At 36.3% G+C, this 17639-nt stretch overlaps 1 protein-coding gene across 1 annotated transcript in view; it reads right to left on the minus strand.

The window, feature by feature from the left end:
• The window catches only part of LOC104524243 (disks large homolog 2), a gene marked incomplete at its 3' end in the record, with an annotated part of 153228 nt that overhangs the window by 52053 nt on the left and 83536 nt on the right, over positions 1–17639 (minus strand). Inside the window, exon 7 of the mRNA XM_029084759.1 lies at positions 12954–13109. Within this exon, the coding sequence (XP_028940592.1) occupies positions 12954–13109 (156 nt within the window). The remainder of the gene's footprint in view (positions 1–12953; positions 13110–17639) is intronic.

The following is a 17639-nucleotide window of genomic DNA, read 5'->3' on the forward strand; positions in this document are numbered from 1 at the left end:
TGAAAAGCTAATTTGCATTAACTTTTATAAAAAAAATCTCTCTTATCATAGTGGTGATTACTAAGAACTAGAATTTCATCTGGCAGCATTGTGTTTTAAGCTTTACTCCTCAGAAATGGTTCATGCTGCTTGATTTATTTAAGTCAACAACTATTTACCACTCTAAGAATTTAAGAATTTATTTTCTATGTCATGCTATTCTTTATGAGAGACACCCAGAAGTACATTCAAACAGATTGTGACTTTTTGAGAAACAATCTTTGAGATGCTACAAAGGATGATGTCATGTCATTTGGGAGTTAGCCCTGACATGAAAGTATGAACCTGCTTATAGTATTATGTTGCATGCTTATTCTTGGATTATCCAAGCTACAACAAAGTCAGTGTAATTCTACTTCTGCCTTCACTGAGATACGATTTTCATTTTGATATTGTACAGATCTTCCTTTGCAGAAACCTGCTGCCTGATCCTACTCTTGTTAAAATAGAAAACTCTACCCTCCTTTTCATTAATTCAAATCACTATGGTATTGTACAAGATTGTATCAGAAAAAAAAAAAAAAAGGAAAGACAAGGAAAAGAAATAGGCTGAATATGATTCACTGTGTTCTGTGTTCAACAGTGTTCTGATGATTGCCAGTATGGTTTGGATCTTGAATTTTTGGTACCAAAATGCAACCTTCCAGTACCCTAGCTGAAAGATCCTATTCTGTAATCCATGGCATACTAATGTATCCAGGAAACCAGGCAAAATCCATTAGGAAAAATATACTTAAATTTCCATCAGGAGTAAATTTCCCTCTTTGCATACTTCCCTTTCTAATTGATGTGCAAATACCAACAAGGAGAAGTTTCAGTCATTTGAACCTCAAGATTCTAGACAGCACCTGTGATTTCAATGACACTAATGAATTCACTGCCTACTTTAGATGTCTTCATAAAACAAGACTTTTTATACACTTTCACTGAAGTAATATAATATACAAAAAGGTTGTAATGGCTTGATATGAAAAATTAACAGCCTTCGCTCACACTGCTGAATCTGAAATCTTAAAAGCAAATTCTCTTCTGCATGGTGCAATGACAGTATTACGTGAGTTTGTATCCTAACCAAACCTGCATGACCTTTTTCTTCCAACCAAGCCTGTATAGCCACACTCTTGCCACAGATACTACATAAGTCCTCCTACCTGCAGCTCTTAGTCACTGTACCCTGAATAAACTAAGACTTCTCATTACAGCTTATGCAATCTTCATCAGATCAGCAAATGAACTGTCTACACAGATTGCTGATCATACCCAAGTCAACTATTAATCTATGTGGGCATTTATCTGAAGCAGGTTAGACGGCTTCATCAGCTAACCTAACGTGTCTAGAACCAGCTCAGGAATATCTGAATGGTCTTCTATGGGGCTGGGCAGATGCACCCTACTACCAGTGAGTAGCAGCAAACCACACTTGGTTTCTATACTGTGTACTCCCCTCGTGTGGACTTCAGTGCATTTCAGGTGTGCATGCTGATACGTCTTCTCTTTCTACAGTGTAATACATTATGATGCTTTCAGGCTGCTTTTTAGGAAAGCTTGTCTTAAGGATACAGTTACTGCTGTTCAAAATGCAGATTTGTTAGAAATCAGTGTAATCAAATCAAAAGCAATTTGTGATTTGCAAGACCATATACGCAAGTGTACTCTCACATTGTAGAGTTATATTATTTTCCCTGCTCCCCACTTCATCAGAGCAGTGATCTCAATAGCATAAAAGCAAGAACTATAATGATCCTCAAAAGATACAGCAAGCAACTCCAATTATCTGTGGAATGATTCATTTTCTGCAACAGAGTATGGAAATACTCTGGAAAAAGAAATTGTCTGTGCATGTCTCTGGGGACTGTAATGTTTCTGTTCCAGTATGTCCTTAACAATATTGAAATTTTAATTTTGAAATTCAAGCTAAATCTTCCTTTCCTTCCCTTTGTCAGCTAAAACAATGTATTTTAATATCTTGTCACTTCCATTTACCTTGCTTTTTATGCAGTAACAGAAGTGGTTTTATACACTAAGAATTATTTTAAAAAATAAGATAAGCTAGCTACTGCTACTCTTTAAAAATGAAATAGAAACCTTTTAAAGAATAAATTGTTTAAGATTCCAAAACATTAACAAATTCTACATGCAAATTTGGAATGACAACTTAGCTAAATTTAGGTTCAACTGAAAAAAGTCAGTTGTATAACTAGACTTTCACAAAATTCAGGGATGTTTAGAGCTTGTAACCCTTTCTGCATCCCTAATGTGAGATTTTTTCTCTTCTTTGTTAGAAAAAACAAGAAATCTTTTCCCAGTGACTTCATATTGATACAGCAGGTTATAATGATTATGGCTTACGATGTATTCCTGTATCAACTGGTCTTACTACAAAATTTATAGCTATACTTTAATAAAAATAAATTTAAATAAATAAGAAAAAAAGTTCATCAGTCCTCTCCACACCAAAATGAAAGTTTAATATAAAATAAGAATGGTATTTATTCAGAACCCAGACAGTATTTAAAAACATCTCACTAGCTATAACACATCTACTCAAATGTACTGTCTAGGTAGAGGGGAGTTTAGTTTCCCACAATTTTCCCCATTTTCATAAACCCCTTTGTAGTATTTGTGTTGCCAGACTGAATCAGGGAAAAATGTAGAGCAATACCTCCAAAGTTCTTTGGAGTCCAACTCAAATTTCGATGAGCATCTTAAAGTTTCAAAGGTTATGATTATCATTACTTATATCACACTGAAGTCTCTCCAAACAGATGGTTCCAATTATATAGTCAATATTTTCAGAGTAACAAATGTTTTTTTGAAATAGGAAACGTGATGAGTACTGACCAATAAATAATTCTACAGTAACATGAGAAATATATAACCATTTGGTTACATTTTTCCTAATGATGCTTATATGTCCTTTTAAAAACAAAGACCTGGCAGAAGAATCTGTTCTCCTTGTTGTAGCCTTTGGCTTCTGAAATAAAAAATTCCCTTCAACATGGGAAATAATTATTATCATTATAGACCCATAAAGGTACAGGTATGTTCTGATAATGGGGAAAAAATATTAAATGTAAAACCAAAAAATGCAGAATTTTTAGACTAGACCCAGGAGGTGGATGTCATCACATCAGGAGGTTTTGGTTTTTTTAATCTTAATATTTCTGTTTCTGACTAGTTTTTGACTATGCCATTAATTAGTATTTTATATTTTTTGGACAGAACAAGTAAAAGCTGTGAAATCAGTGACTACAAGAGATGAGGATCTAGTTTAAACAACTCATTCAGTTTTGCAACACTTTCCACAACAGTGTCCTCAAATGGGCTTGCAGTGTCATTGGCCTAGCACAGACCCCACAAAGAGCGCTACCTCCTCATTTCTATATCACAAGCGTATTTTTAGAATCATAGAATACTTTGGGTTGGAAGGGACCTATAAAGGTCATCTAGTCCAACCGCCCTGCAGTGAGAAGGGACATCTTCAACTAGATCAGGTTGCTCAGAGCCCCGTCCAACCTGTCCTTGAATGTTTCCAGGGATGGGGCTTCTATCACCTCTCTGGGCAACCTGGACCAGTGTTTTACCACCCTCACTGTAAAAAATTTCTTCCTTATACCTAGTCTGAACCTACCCTCTTTAAGTTTAAAACCATTACCCCTTGTCTGGAGTAGAGGGGCAGAATCACCTCCCTTGACCTGATGGTCACACTTCTGGTGATGCAGCCCAGGATATGGTTGGCCTTCTGGGCAGCAAGCACATATTGTTGGCTCATGCCCAGTTTTTCATCCACCAGTACCCCCAAATCCTTCTTCATAGGACTGCTCTCATTTTTAGATATATCCTGTTCAAAGTCAGATCTTACTTGACTTGGCAAAACTAACAGAAATGGTGTATTTGCAAGCATATAGGGATTTTGTCAACAATAATAAATGGTGACAATTAGACACAAAATAATCTGGGGGCCTGAGTCAGCACTACATTACTCCAGTGGGATAGCAGTAGTGAAAAACAAGACTAGCATAGGGCTGAGGGAAAGTTCTTTATTAATGTTCTAATTCTCTTGCATTTCCATGACAAATTACATTGCTATAATTAGAGGTCCCACTTGCTTCCATGATGCCTCCTATCACTCCACTTGGTACTAATAATCACTCTTCTTTATGCAGTGTAGAAAATCATGCATAACTGCACCTTTTGGAAATATCTTTTAACTCTGAGGGCTGTTGATGGTGTCTGCAGATGTGTGTCACATATTTCACAACTGGACAAAATAGAAGGAAAGTCTTAATTTGCCAAGGTCATACAAGCTGTTGGGTACAGGCAAATTTCTCAGTTCCCAGCTCTTTGCTCTAACCAGTAAGCTTTCTGCTCTTTTGTGTGCAGCTACAACCCTGGAAATTATTCTTCCCCCAACAGGCAGGTTCCCTTCCCCCATAGGTAGCCACAGGGTCACTTTATTTACCCCATCTCCACAGTAATATTTCATTTCTAAGCTCAAAGAGCTCTCTCGGGGTAAAAAGAGTAACTTGTTCTCCAGCTTAAATCTATTATTGGGTTTTCTGATGAGCTGAGAGCCTAGCAATTACTGTGACAGATGGAGTGATGATTTTTATGATGTGGAAACTTGTCCACAGAAATGAAACTGAAATCTCCAAACCCATTTCTCATATCAGCCTTTAGACTGTTAGCAGGTAATAATTGTCATTAACTTCCATCACTGTGGACAAGATTTGAATTAGTGAATGGTTGCATCAGCTTGCTACTGCAGCACTCCTATATAGAGTGATGCTTTCTGTCAATTTTTTTGGTCATTTATTCTGAATACACTTGAACCAGATATGGAACCAATATAAAAAATACAGGTTTAAATTTCTCCCAACACTCAGAAGCATTTGAACATTGTGTCTGGAGTTTTAGTGCTCTATCATTTTCAAAGAACTGCTTCAAGGGGATTTTTAGAAATCAGAACAAGATGTTTGAGAGGGTGCTTACATATATGGAAAATAAACAACGTGTCTCACAGAAATGACCATTTGAAACAACACAGTTATGATGTGGACTTAGCTAAGAACTGTCTGACTGGATTTTCATGAGATAATCTGAAGCACCACTCCTCAGGCAGGAACCATTTAAAAGTAGCCTCATAACTTTATAGTCTCCTGGTTCCAGTCTTCACCATTAATCCAAAAAAGACATAGGAACTGGCATTTGATACTTCAGGAGTGTTTCCTGTGTCTTAGAGACTGAATTTCAGAGTTTGCTTATAGGTATGGAAAGGAAAGCAACATCTTTCCTTTGCTCCCAAAAGTCTCTCTATAGCTCAGTTTGTAATCATAACAGCAGGAAAATTTTAATGGTAGTGATTTACAGATGTTTTTGTTACTTAGAACTGATATTTTTTTCTTCTCTAAAGACATAATAAAGAAAATATTGCTACTTAAGTAAACTGAGTTAATATTTCTGTCCATTTTATGAGCTAAGAATATACAGTTTAATTTTCATGGGTGCAGAATATGAACAAAAGAGGATGTAGCACAACAAAGCACAGTATCTCAGAGAACCAAACCATATATTCAAAAAATATGAAACACTTTCCAAATGATGGAAGAGAAAAAAACACCTTAATTATACACTTTTAAAATTTTTCTTCTATTCTGTTTTAGTTATCCTTCTCAATATAACTGAGCGAGAAGATTATTTTCCTGATAGGTAAAGCAAAGCAAATAGAATTAAGTGATTTGTTCAACTAAAGAGACAGCACAACTGGAAAGAAAGTCCAGGCTCTAACCTGAAGCATCCCACCTTAACCTGAAAGGCTTCTGTAACTTTATGTAATTAAACACTTGAACTGTAGAGATTTTACGCTTTTACAGGTTAAGATTCTCCTGCAATCATCACTGTGAGTTTTTAAAAGGTGAATCTTCCTAATCATATTAGTTAAAAGTGTTCAAAATAGAAAACTCCTCAATAAAAAAAGGAAAGCACGTAAGAGAATCTATAGGTACTTATTAGGGTTAGAGATTTGTCCATGCAAAATAACAAGAAAGCTGAGGTTGAAAGGCAGCATCATTTTTCTTTCATTATCGACAACAATTATACAACTGTATTATTTCCTTAAAGAGAACACCTTAGTCAGAATCAAAAAGAAATTACAGGAAACTGTTCCAGTTAAGACACTTTAATTTGTTAGTGATAAGGAAAACCCACAATTAATTTGCATCATTTCCAAAAGATCCTAAATAATGTAAAAGTCTCAGGAGTCTGATTCACAAACAGGAACAATCTACATTGAACCATTGCATTTGAGTTGTAGACAGTTAATCAACACAGTTAATTATTATTTTGTTTTGCCTTATAATATATAACTATAAATACTGCAGTGGTGGAACTGCTTTCAGAAGCAGCGCAACCCAGTCAAGCATAATGGCTATGTAGTTGTATGCATCTGGGCTGCATCTTGTCAACTGCTGCCATGTGCATTCCAGTGTGTGAGTCAAGGTCTCCAAGCTTATTTTTAGGAAGACCTTGCTACCAGAGTTAAAGAAGTACTTGAATTTCTAAAGATATTGTTTAGGCAGTGAAGGCTATAGCACTTATATACCTAATTCTCACTGAAATCAGCGATATTAAGATACTTCAGTTCCCACCAATGTGAATATCAGTACCCATGATGACCAGTTGAATGTCTTAAATTGCGAGTGAAGGCTATAGCACTTACATACCTAATTCTTACTGAAATCAGCGATATTAAGATGCTTCAGTTCCCATGATGACCAGTTGAATGTCTTAAATTGCTTAGGGGTTGCTATATGTTCTGTGCCTCTGAATGCCTAAATTTGTGTACAGATATGCCTTAAAGTCATTTCTCAAAACAGAAAGTCATGTTCATTTTTTTCAAAATGTTCAAGTTCATTTTTTAAAATGCCATCTGTCCTGGTATTAGCTGGGAAAGAGCTGATTTTCTTCTGAGTAGCTAGAATAGTGTTGTGCTTCTCAAAACAAAAAGTCATGGTGTTCATTTTTTAAAATGCCATCACTCCTGGTATTAGCTGGGAAAGAGCTAATTTTCTTCTGAGTAGCTAGAATAGTGTTGTGTTTTGGTGTCAGTGTGGGATTTGGTATGAGAAGAATGTTGATACTATGCTGATGTTTTTAGCTGTTACTAAGAAAATCAAGGACTTTCCAACTTCCCATGTTTTGCTACGGTGCAGGTGAAGAAGAAGCTGGTGGGGGGGAGTGTAGTAAGATTAACAGACCCAAATTGTCATTTTGATACACCAATGGGATATTCCTTATCATACAACTTCATGTTTAGTATATAAATGAGAGTTGGCTGGAAAACTCGCTTCCACTCTCTTCTGGGATTGTGGTTTTCAGTTTCAGGATTTTCTCTCCTCTGGGATCGCTATCTGGCAATGAGCTGGACATTGATTGGTGGGTAGTAAGCAACTGCACTGTGCATAACTCATTTGTATATTCCATTATTGCTGTTTTACCATTATTATTGTCATTATTATTTTATTTCAAATATTAAATTGTTTTTATCTCAACCCACAAGTTTTCTCACTTTTATCTTTTCTGATTCTTTCCCCCATTTCCCAGGCAAAGGAAAATGAGCGAGTGGCTTTTATTTTCTAAAGATTGGGGGGCGGGGGGTGTGATTATAGGATTAATTTGTTTCCATTGACACTGAACAAATTGAACCTCAGTATTGCCTATTTTGCTGCTCAAAAATACACAGAAAGCATTGTGCACTTATTCCCTTCCATTGTCTTTAAGCAGTGTTATTTAACAAGGCTAGTTCACAGCTCGCTGTCTGTGGTTGGATTGTGTAAAATGCAGATCAGTCCAGAAGTTGATTCCAAGGTGTTACCACAGGGAAAAGTAAAAATCTGCTCCAATTTTGAATTTAAATATATAAGCATTTAAATCCATTTGCCCAAAAGAGACTAATTTCCAAATTTGTAATTATTATTTGAAATTTTCATATAAAATAAATAAGTGAATACAACGCAACAGTAAAAGTTCGTTTTAACCTCAAGAAAGGTGGTTGTGTTAATGTGGGGCAAGCTGAAGACTCAATTTCATAATAACCATTCTTTTTACTGCTCTTTGATAGGTCCCATTTTCAGGTTAACAGGCATTTCAAAAAACTCAAAATATGGCTAGATTTGTTCTGGGAGATATAATTCCCATATTAAACACATGGGATTGAAAAGGGGACGATGAGAACTCCCATACAATGTGAATTTCAATAAAGATGACAAGAGTGTCCCTGGAAGGCAGACACACACAAGTGCAGTTATATGCATCATTTTGACAATAATTTTGACCTGCTCCCAGCAGGTTATTGTGAAGAAAAGGCTGCAGAGATATTATCAAATGAAAAAGGACACTATAGCAATAAGTACAAGGGAGGCCCACCAGTCACACCTTCTGCAAGTGTAGTTACCTTAACTTCCTGCTAGAATCACTGAAAAGCAGTCAGCACCTTCTCAGCTGTCCCTCATGGCCTTTGGAGGGAACCCAGGGAACCCTAAAATTCAGTGAGGTGACCACAAACAGTAGTGCTTATCATTGCAGACATACACCAGTCTGCTTGCAGAGACTACTGAAGTGTAGTGACCCTTGTGTGCTTACACAGAGGCTGTGGGAATTCAGCCACCCGTTGCATGTAGCTTCATGCATCAATCATTAAGATTCTGGATATTATGGTCTTCTTACCCATATGTCCTGCATATATTTCAGCACACTTCTATTTGTGTAGCTCTGTAGAGTTACACAATGCTCAGTTACTCTTGAATACTTATGCAAATGTCATGCTGTTTTCTGCAAAAGGTTTTGCTCTAGACCCCTGTGCCAATATTATCTTCTCTCCCTAATCCCTATTGATGAGAAAGTAGTGGTGGTCCCAAGAACCGATTAATCTAATTCATCAAATACCTTAAAATAATTTTGATGTTATTAAATAATAACATAAATTGCCATTAGTAATACAATGCTATTGTCTCAGACCGAACTAGTTTTCAAAGAAGGTCTATGAGATCATTGTTAAATCTGTTTTAGAGACTGGGAAAACAAAGCACCGAATCATTAACTACCTTGCCTAAGACTGCAGATCACAGTATCAGCCAGAACTGGGGCTGGCTTCAAGAAACTAATTTTGATTTAAAAAGCAAGCCAAACACTTTCAAATCCAGGCACCCAAGCGCCATAAGGAGGATTTGCAAATTTATGAAACCTAGACTTAAGATGAAAAAAATTTTCACTTATTTTTATTTTCTTGGGAGAAGTCATGCACCTAAGCTTTTCTCCCACAACTACAAAGTCTGAAACCCTACCCTTAGTCCATTCCCCTACACATATTAAAAAATATTGATGCAATCACATGATCAAAGGCTTAAGAGAAAAGAAAATTCCTAGTAAAAAAAAAAAATCACACAAGCCAACAATATCAGGGTTGCCCTTTAGCAAAAACTGTGCTGGCAACTAGAGTGCCAAAAAGATTTCAGTGAAGACAGGGAAGTTAGTTCTGAGTAGAACTAAAGCATTTTTAAAGGGTGTCTATGTATCGGTGAATGTAAGGAAGTTCTCAATGCAAAGACTGTGAACTGTGATTTCTTTTCACTACTGATAATCTTCTAATTGTACACATAACTGTCAATAATGACATCCATTCCCACGTGGTGCTCTCAAAGAAAAACTTAGTATTCCAAAATTCCCTCTCTCCTCCTGCCTTCAATGGGACAGACTTTCAGCTGTTGAACATGGCATAGCACTGTTAATATCAATTTACATGAACTGATAGTTCAATCAAAAAACAAATTACTTTTATCCTAAAATGGGAATATATTGTTCTAGACCTCAAAATCTCCCAGGAGCTAAAACAGGCCACAATAAAAGCAAGGTTTATAAACTTGAATTTATTATAGACAAATAAGGTTTTGGCCTATGAATTCTCTTTGCCTATTAAGTTAATGAGCCTTGAAAAACCAACCATCTGAGGAGTAGCTGACAAATTATCTGAAGCAGCAATCTGAAAGGCGTTGGCTGGCTTACAAGTATTTCAACTGGGAGAACATGCATCATGTTTCTCTTCCTTTGGAAGAGTTATTTGTCAAACCAAATTTCTTTCCATTCAGCAGTGGATTCTCAAGATTGGAGCATGGAGGTATGACAATTACTGCAGTTACTAAAAAAAGCAAATAATCCCTGTCCCTTCCTCCACAAAGCTGAGACCGACAAATTCTGACGAAAAACTCTTTCTAGGAAGCCTGCAGGAAAACAGGGAAATATCTTTTTATATTTGACTTAAGATCAGAGACGTGTATAAATTAGAGGAATAGAGCTTTTAGGAATTCAGGAGAGTAAAGGGAGACCTTTCAAAATACTCGGTCAATATTTGAAGGACAGATGTGGATTTATAACAACATCTTTTTATGCATTCATTCTTCCAAATATTTAACACAATGCAGCCCTGAGATGCATCACCTTTGTGAAATTTAGGGCTGTGTACAATGCACACTTCTGAAAAAATAAACACTTGTATTAGGGTCAAAACAGGATTAATACTTTTCTAAATTCTGTTCTCCAACTGTGAATACTGAGTCTATTTGGAAATTGGATCATGGTATATGTTGTAAAACTGTCACTTTCCTCCCCAAGGGCATTTAGTAAAATATTTCAAATGTCCTCCTGCACCATCAACTATTCAGAGAGTCTCGTGGAAAAGATGACAGTATTTGAGAACATCAAAAACTGTCATATTTTCCATCTGAGTCTTATTTCACAGTGGGAAGGAAGTATAAATTATAACAATCAGTTGCCTCTACCACAGCATGTAGCAGAGCATTGTGCAGAGCTTTGAACTGAGTTGTGTCTTTTCTCATCTTTTGTGGGTTTTTTTGCAGTTTTTGTTGGACTGTTGAAATAAACAAACTGATTAAATATACAGGGACTAGAGCTTAATTTTACATCAAAGTGTAATGCAGAGAAGTGAAACCTTGTTCTTAAAGAGAATTGCTAACTGTCACTCAGTAGAACAAAACACAGCTTTTTAAGTCTTGATGTCAGGTCATCAAACATCTGATGATCAAGTATTCAATCAATCACACAATAAAGCAAAAGGATGTAGAGAATTACTACTTCAGGTGGCTTAGTTCTGTGAGCTTTCCAGGGTTCCACTGGTTATCTGCATCTGAGTATCTGGTCTGCAAGAAGTAGCCTTAAGAGATGCACACTTTTCCCCCAAGCTGTATCCATAGTCCTGACAGTCATGTCTATAGATATCAATCATTTAGCAATGAATTGCATCTCTCAGTGGTTAGCAACCCACATTCTAATCCTCAGTGCTCCCAATACACAACTCCATGGCCCCAAAACCCCCTAGAACATGCTTGTTCAACTTTCTAGTTCTTCTTTCTTTCTAAAGGGACCATTTGAATGTAAGAGTTGATTAAGACATCTTTTTTACAACAATCTCTTCTGTTTTCTGTCTCTGAATACACAGAAGCACTGTGATGCTTACAGATAAATTACTCATGTGTTCTCTGTACCTAAAGACCTGAAGACATTTTACTACATTTTGGCTAGTTATATCCTTTAAGATAATATTTGCAGAGAAATTAAAATATCATGGATTAGTACCTGGTGCCTTTCTGGAGATATTTCTACCTCTATAAAATATTCTCCTTATCAGTGTTTTTCACCCATATTTGCACTGGCATGAACAGCTTGACTAATCACTTTGTCCAGTGATTAAGCATCTTCTTACAAATTCTGGAAGCTACACAGTTTTCATTCTAATAAACTGTCAGCTTCTGCATGGTCTTACCACATCTGTTACATTCTTCACTAGTCTTTGTCTTATTGCTTTTTTAATTTAGCTTTCAGTTTCATAGCACTGCAATGCCTTTCACAGCTGTTTTTCTAATTCCTGGAGTTTCTTTCCTGTTGTTATATTTTACATTAATTTACCATTTTACTTTCCATTTACACACTTCTGCTCTCCTCTTCCCACATTCCTTTTTTTCTTTGAAAAGTGTTTTCTGTGGAAAATACCTACGATCAAAGCTCCAAATAGAATTATTTTTCTTCTACTCTAGAATACAAAAGATTATAGGTTTTTTTCCTGACAAAGGAAGCACTCAACACCTTCTTGAAAACTTGTACCTAACTCTTCCTCTGTCTCTCACAATCTTGTTTGCAGATAGCTTACCACTATCCTAGCAGACTACAGAAGAACAGCTGGGTTATACTAGGATACAGTTTTGGATAGTATGTTTTTCTTTATTAAATATTTCTCAGGAGGCAATCACTGACAATATTTTACAGAAATGTCTTCCATTACTTCAGTCATAGAAATGTTCACATTTTAGGTTTTACTGTGTCTTCTCAGAGCACAGCTAGCCTAGGGAATGCTAAATTTTAGATGTACTCTCAACCATGACTTGGTGAGGGAGGTAATTATTTTTTGCTCAATTTCTTCTGAATGGCTTAGGCAGCCACTCTATAAATCCAAAGATGCTCAGTGAACAAAGTATGTGCAACATAGAAATAAAATGACTGGAATCAAACCAAATTACTAGAGTTTTTAGTGAATTCTTAGTCACTTTCCATACTCGCAGAGACACAAATACTGAATTTAGTTGTAAAATATGTTACGTCTTATGTAACCTATTTTAGAGCACCATTCCAATGGATCAAAACATTGCCTGTATTCATCACTGGATTTTGGATGACCAAAATTATATATTGACATAGCATATATCTTCCAGTGGTGCAGATGTGAAAGCATGGTTAAAAACAAGCATAAGCTGTAGAAAAAGATCTATGGTGAAGATGCAAAATATGAAATAAATCTAGTGATGTCATGCACTCTAACAAAGGAGGTGAGGAAGAAGCGCATGCAGTACCTGGTGATCTCAGAGTCAGGGAGCAGGCCTACGTGGTAGTGGGGATAGGGAGCTGTAAGAAGGAAGCTTTTGTCACACTCGACAGGGGAATAGTGCCTAGGAGAAGGTGGTTTATCACACAGTTTGTTCACAGTGCTGTAAACAGGTTCAGGAGGCCTGGTGATACAGAGACAAGAGTAAAAGATCAGGTGTGTATTAGTGCCCGAGAGTATAGAGAAAACACAGCAATCATTTTCAAAGCATGCATAGCAAACCTGTCAAGACCTTTTCAGTAGGGCTATTCTGAAAAGTAAAGTGTGCTGTTAAAGGAAACTAGAATTTGATAACACAGTATTATGGCATACAAGCAACTGTATATAAAGATATATACAATAAAAGTGGGCCATAAACCAGCTTACAGGAATTGTAGCACTGAAAGGGAATATATATATATTTTTATTTTATTTTTTATTTTAATCTAAGAACATTACTTCTGCACATCTTAATTTTGAGCATTGCATAGATGAAAATATGATGTTTATTACCTGAAAAGAGGTATTTTTTTACCCATTAATTTAAGATAAAGATGAAGTACACATTACTTGTTAATAGAACATACTCCTGCCCCAATGAGCTGGGGCTTTGCAAGTAGAGCTGCTGTCAAAGTGAGCCATATCCTTTAATAACACTGATGGTAACAAACCATGTAAGCAGTTCATCTCATTGGCACGCAATTAATTCCATTTCAGGAATTCTCTCCTCTGTTTTCAGATGCAACCTTCAAAATCTGATTATGCAGACCACACCTCAAACAGTTAACCTCGTTGACAAAGCTACTGCAGTCGCACTTGCACTGCTGCTCCAAATTACAGACAGCAGTCTGCGAAGCTAGATATGAAGAATAAGACCCCAAAGCTGAGACTGACAGGTCACTTAGAATTTATCTTCCGCTGCCTAGAGGCCAACCACTTGGGAGAGGCAATACTTACCATGAGCTTCCCAGGGAGCCACCTGGGGAGAGGGGAGAAGGGGATGTAGCCTTTAGTACCAACCAGCCAGGGATACACAGGAGGCAACCAGCAAACAGTTTCCCAAAAAAATGCACCACATAGTACATTTCCCATCATCCAACTTCTCCAACTGCTGCATTGGCCCCAGCAGATACCTCTGGGCCTGCTGGCAGAGTGAAACTTGACTCATAACTTCCTGAAGTTTCTGTTCTAAAGAGTGCCAAGATGCAATTGCTGTCATATCCTTGCTTCTGCCAGAAGATCCAGGGTATGCCACTCTCTTTAATCACAGCAGTACAGTATTAGCTAGATGAAAATCTTATTTCAGAAGCTTGAAAATATCAAGAAGCCAAGCAGTTAATGAAACTCTTTTTGTTCTTCTGGCTACACTGTGCCTCTCATGGGTGTGGTTTTTGCTGTGATTTTCACAGGTAGCAGAATTTATTTATTTACGGTCGTGGATGCACTGGCAGATATAGAGAACATATTTGCCTTTCTTGTTAGCTTCTGGTTTTGTCCTTTGGGGGAAAAGGAGTAGCTGCTTTACTTAAAAATTGGCCTCACTCAATGCTAATAACATTATTCATAGCAATCTGACATATGATTTGAGAACATTGTGTGCCTGACTTTCCCAGGGAAAAACTTACAGTTAAAAAAATGGCAATGTAAGATCACCAAATATCAAAATAGCAAAGCTGTCACTCATTTGGTTATAAAGCATTCTGTCAAGCATTTTGTAAAATCCCTTTGATAATGTTTAAAGTAGCAATTCTTTTTTATTAGCATATTTCACACTTCTTTCAGAGGGTTGGATTTAATAATTTATTTACTAAATCTATTGCTGCTTTCAATACAGAAAAACCAGAAGAAAACTCATTTCTATTATTTTATTTTTGACCAGTACAGCCTTTTATTTCATCAGAAATAACTTCTGATTTTAGGCAGCATATTAAAGAACAAGTACAAATATAAAAAGTAATTGATACCTACTTTAAAATTGAAGAAATATTGCTCCAGTGCAGGAAGATGAATAAAAACTGTAGATTTTTCCATGGCTTAAAACACTAACAAGTCCATAAATAACTTGCTAACTTCCTATATTCAAGTCACTCATCTTCTCTGAATGGTAGATGACATGAGAGTGTCGCTGCCCTTTGGATATATTGTGAGTGCTCAAACTACACTGAGTCATCAGTGACTGACCATCCAGCCTTGTACTGAGACACAAATCATGCCAAAGAGATGGACAGATACAAGGGATTGCTATGTTAATTGACAGTTACAAACTGCTTCCAAAAGCAAAATGAAGGTAAATATTCGGCATCTACATAGACATTGAGACTAAACTAGTCCTTCAAATATAAACACAGACCCCTAACAAAATGTCTTGCGAAGCCCAGCAAATTTTAAAACATTTAGTATTTTTCAGTCCTGTCAGTCTTGCTGTATGGTAAGATGACAGCAAATTGGAACAAGCCTTTCTCAAGTCACAATGTTGAACTACAAAGTCCTCTACTCATTGTTATTCTCTGTGATACTGTGACCTAGCTAAAAACATACCTTCTGTAACCGAGCTGAAGAGAGAGGTCTTAAGGTTAAGAAAAGGAATTAAAATTTCTTATCCTTTTAATGCTTGGACTCTGCTCAGAATAGAAATCAGGGTATCGGCTAATTCCAATTATGAGTGCACTTCTTGTAAGGCCTATGAACTAGTCTGAGGCCAACGTAACCACTTATTTACCATCAGATGCCATTCTTTGAGGTCATGAAGATCATGGACTGAACTGTTTTTTTAGATACCTTCAGATTACTCAGATGTATATGCTAATACCACCAATTGCACAGCTGGGCCCTGGCTGCACATTTTATTGGCACAGAAAAGCAAGAACTTGAAAAACAAGCAGTTATGTAACATCAAGGATCCAGCTCAGATCAGTATAAACTTATTTTATCTCTCAATTTGATTTAGTAAATATAAATTAAATACTGTAAAAGTAATTGAAAGTTGGGATGAAAGATGGCAAGAAACATAATCATTAAAAGGTACTGGGCAGATGACTGTCCTGGTCATCCAGACTGTGCTTCATGTAGGCCGGTAATCCTTAAAAGTAATACAAGATCCTTGCTGCAACAGACTATCTTCAAATATCCTCCTGAATCCTCATCTTCTCTATGGCAAACTAGTACTTAACTACAGTATTGCCTACCTACTTTGGAAGATAACAATCTCAAATTATTAAAAAAAAAGATAATTAATAAGGCCACTCAGCTTTATTAAATGATTCTTCTAATGCGGCATTTTCTCTTTTAATTTATATTTCTCTTCACTGGAAGAAGAAGAATTATTTGATAGCAGTCTTTTACATCCTCCTTATCCAATGCTTTGAGAGAAGACAACCTGTCTCTGTCGTAGCACTGGAGAAGATATGAGAGACAGGATTTACCGGGTGGGCTGATCCTGTCTCTCATAGACAGGTTGTCTTCTCTCAAAGCATTGGATAAGGAGGGTGTAAAAGACTGCTATCTAGAAATTGTCTCTAATGTGTCATTCTGAAAAAAATACAGTCAAGGTCACCTCAACTTCTCTCGCAAAATAATTAAGAGCCAGACTGAACATAAACATTGAGGTCTTATTCTATGATGCATTAATTCTTCAAATGAATTTTAAAACTTGCAGCAGGTCATTTAGCATGATGTAACAAAAATGAAAAAGCTAGATAGATATTATTTAAGGCTGATTCACTGTATTTTATTTGCAATTGCATCACCTTCAGAGATAACAGGTACAGTTGTGTTATTTAAAATAAATACTAAGCAATTTTTGTAATTTTTAACATGAGACAGAACAAAAAACTACATTATGGAGTTTATTTTGTTCATTATCTTAATTTTTCATAATACTTATGTAAAAAAAATCCCCTGAAAATGCCAAATATGTGAGTATTACTGTCTATTTCTTGGATAATTGTAATATCTATTTTAATGATTAATAATCTGAATCTACTCTGAAAAATAATTAACTGCTGCTCTAACATCTTATTTAGCAGATCTGCTCCCTTTTTTTTTTTAAAAAAAATAAATTTAGTGACAACCATTCATTACAATTCTCTGTCTTCATCAGTGAGCCCAAGCTCTGTGATAAATGAGAGCAGCAACTGCTAGGTCGAGAAGGACAGCAATAATTAAATTAACATGAGAATCAGGCATACAATAGTGAGGAAAGGCAACAGAAAATGTAAGTAGTAGCATAGCTTTGCCTGAGCATGCCTCAGTATACAATTCAATCACAGGAGAGAGAATCAAGTCACTCAAGGTAAGCTTTTAAATGGTAGCATGAACAGCAGATAGTCAGAAATTACTTTTCTAGCCAGAAAAAAAAAAAAAAAATAAATCCAGAATTGTTACTCAGTATAGACGTAACTGCAGTGAGGCACAATTTCCACAGAAAGGTAAAACTAATTGGTGGAAAAGCTCACAGTAACAGTGGGAGGTAGAAGATTGATCTGACACTGTTTTTATTTATTATTTCATAACAGACTGTGTAAAGAAAGCAAATCTTCCTAGTTGTTTGCAGCTCTTATTATTCCTTGTTTGGATCACCATTGTATTGTTTCAGGCTGTCTTTATTGCACAACAGACGTTAGAAGAAAATGGCATTATTAAAACCATTCTCTCTTCAGCGTCATGCAGGGTCCTC

The sequence above is a fragment of the Antrostomus carolinensis genome, unplaced genomic scaffold (assembly GCF_000700745.2).
Source record: "Antrostomus carolinensis isolate BGI_N321 unplaced genomic scaffold, ASM70074v2 scaffold394, whole genome shotgun sequence".
In the NCBI taxonomy this organism is placed as follows: Eukaryota; Metazoa; Chordata; class Aves; order Caprimulgiformes; family Caprimulgidae; genus Antrostomus; species Antrostomus carolinensis.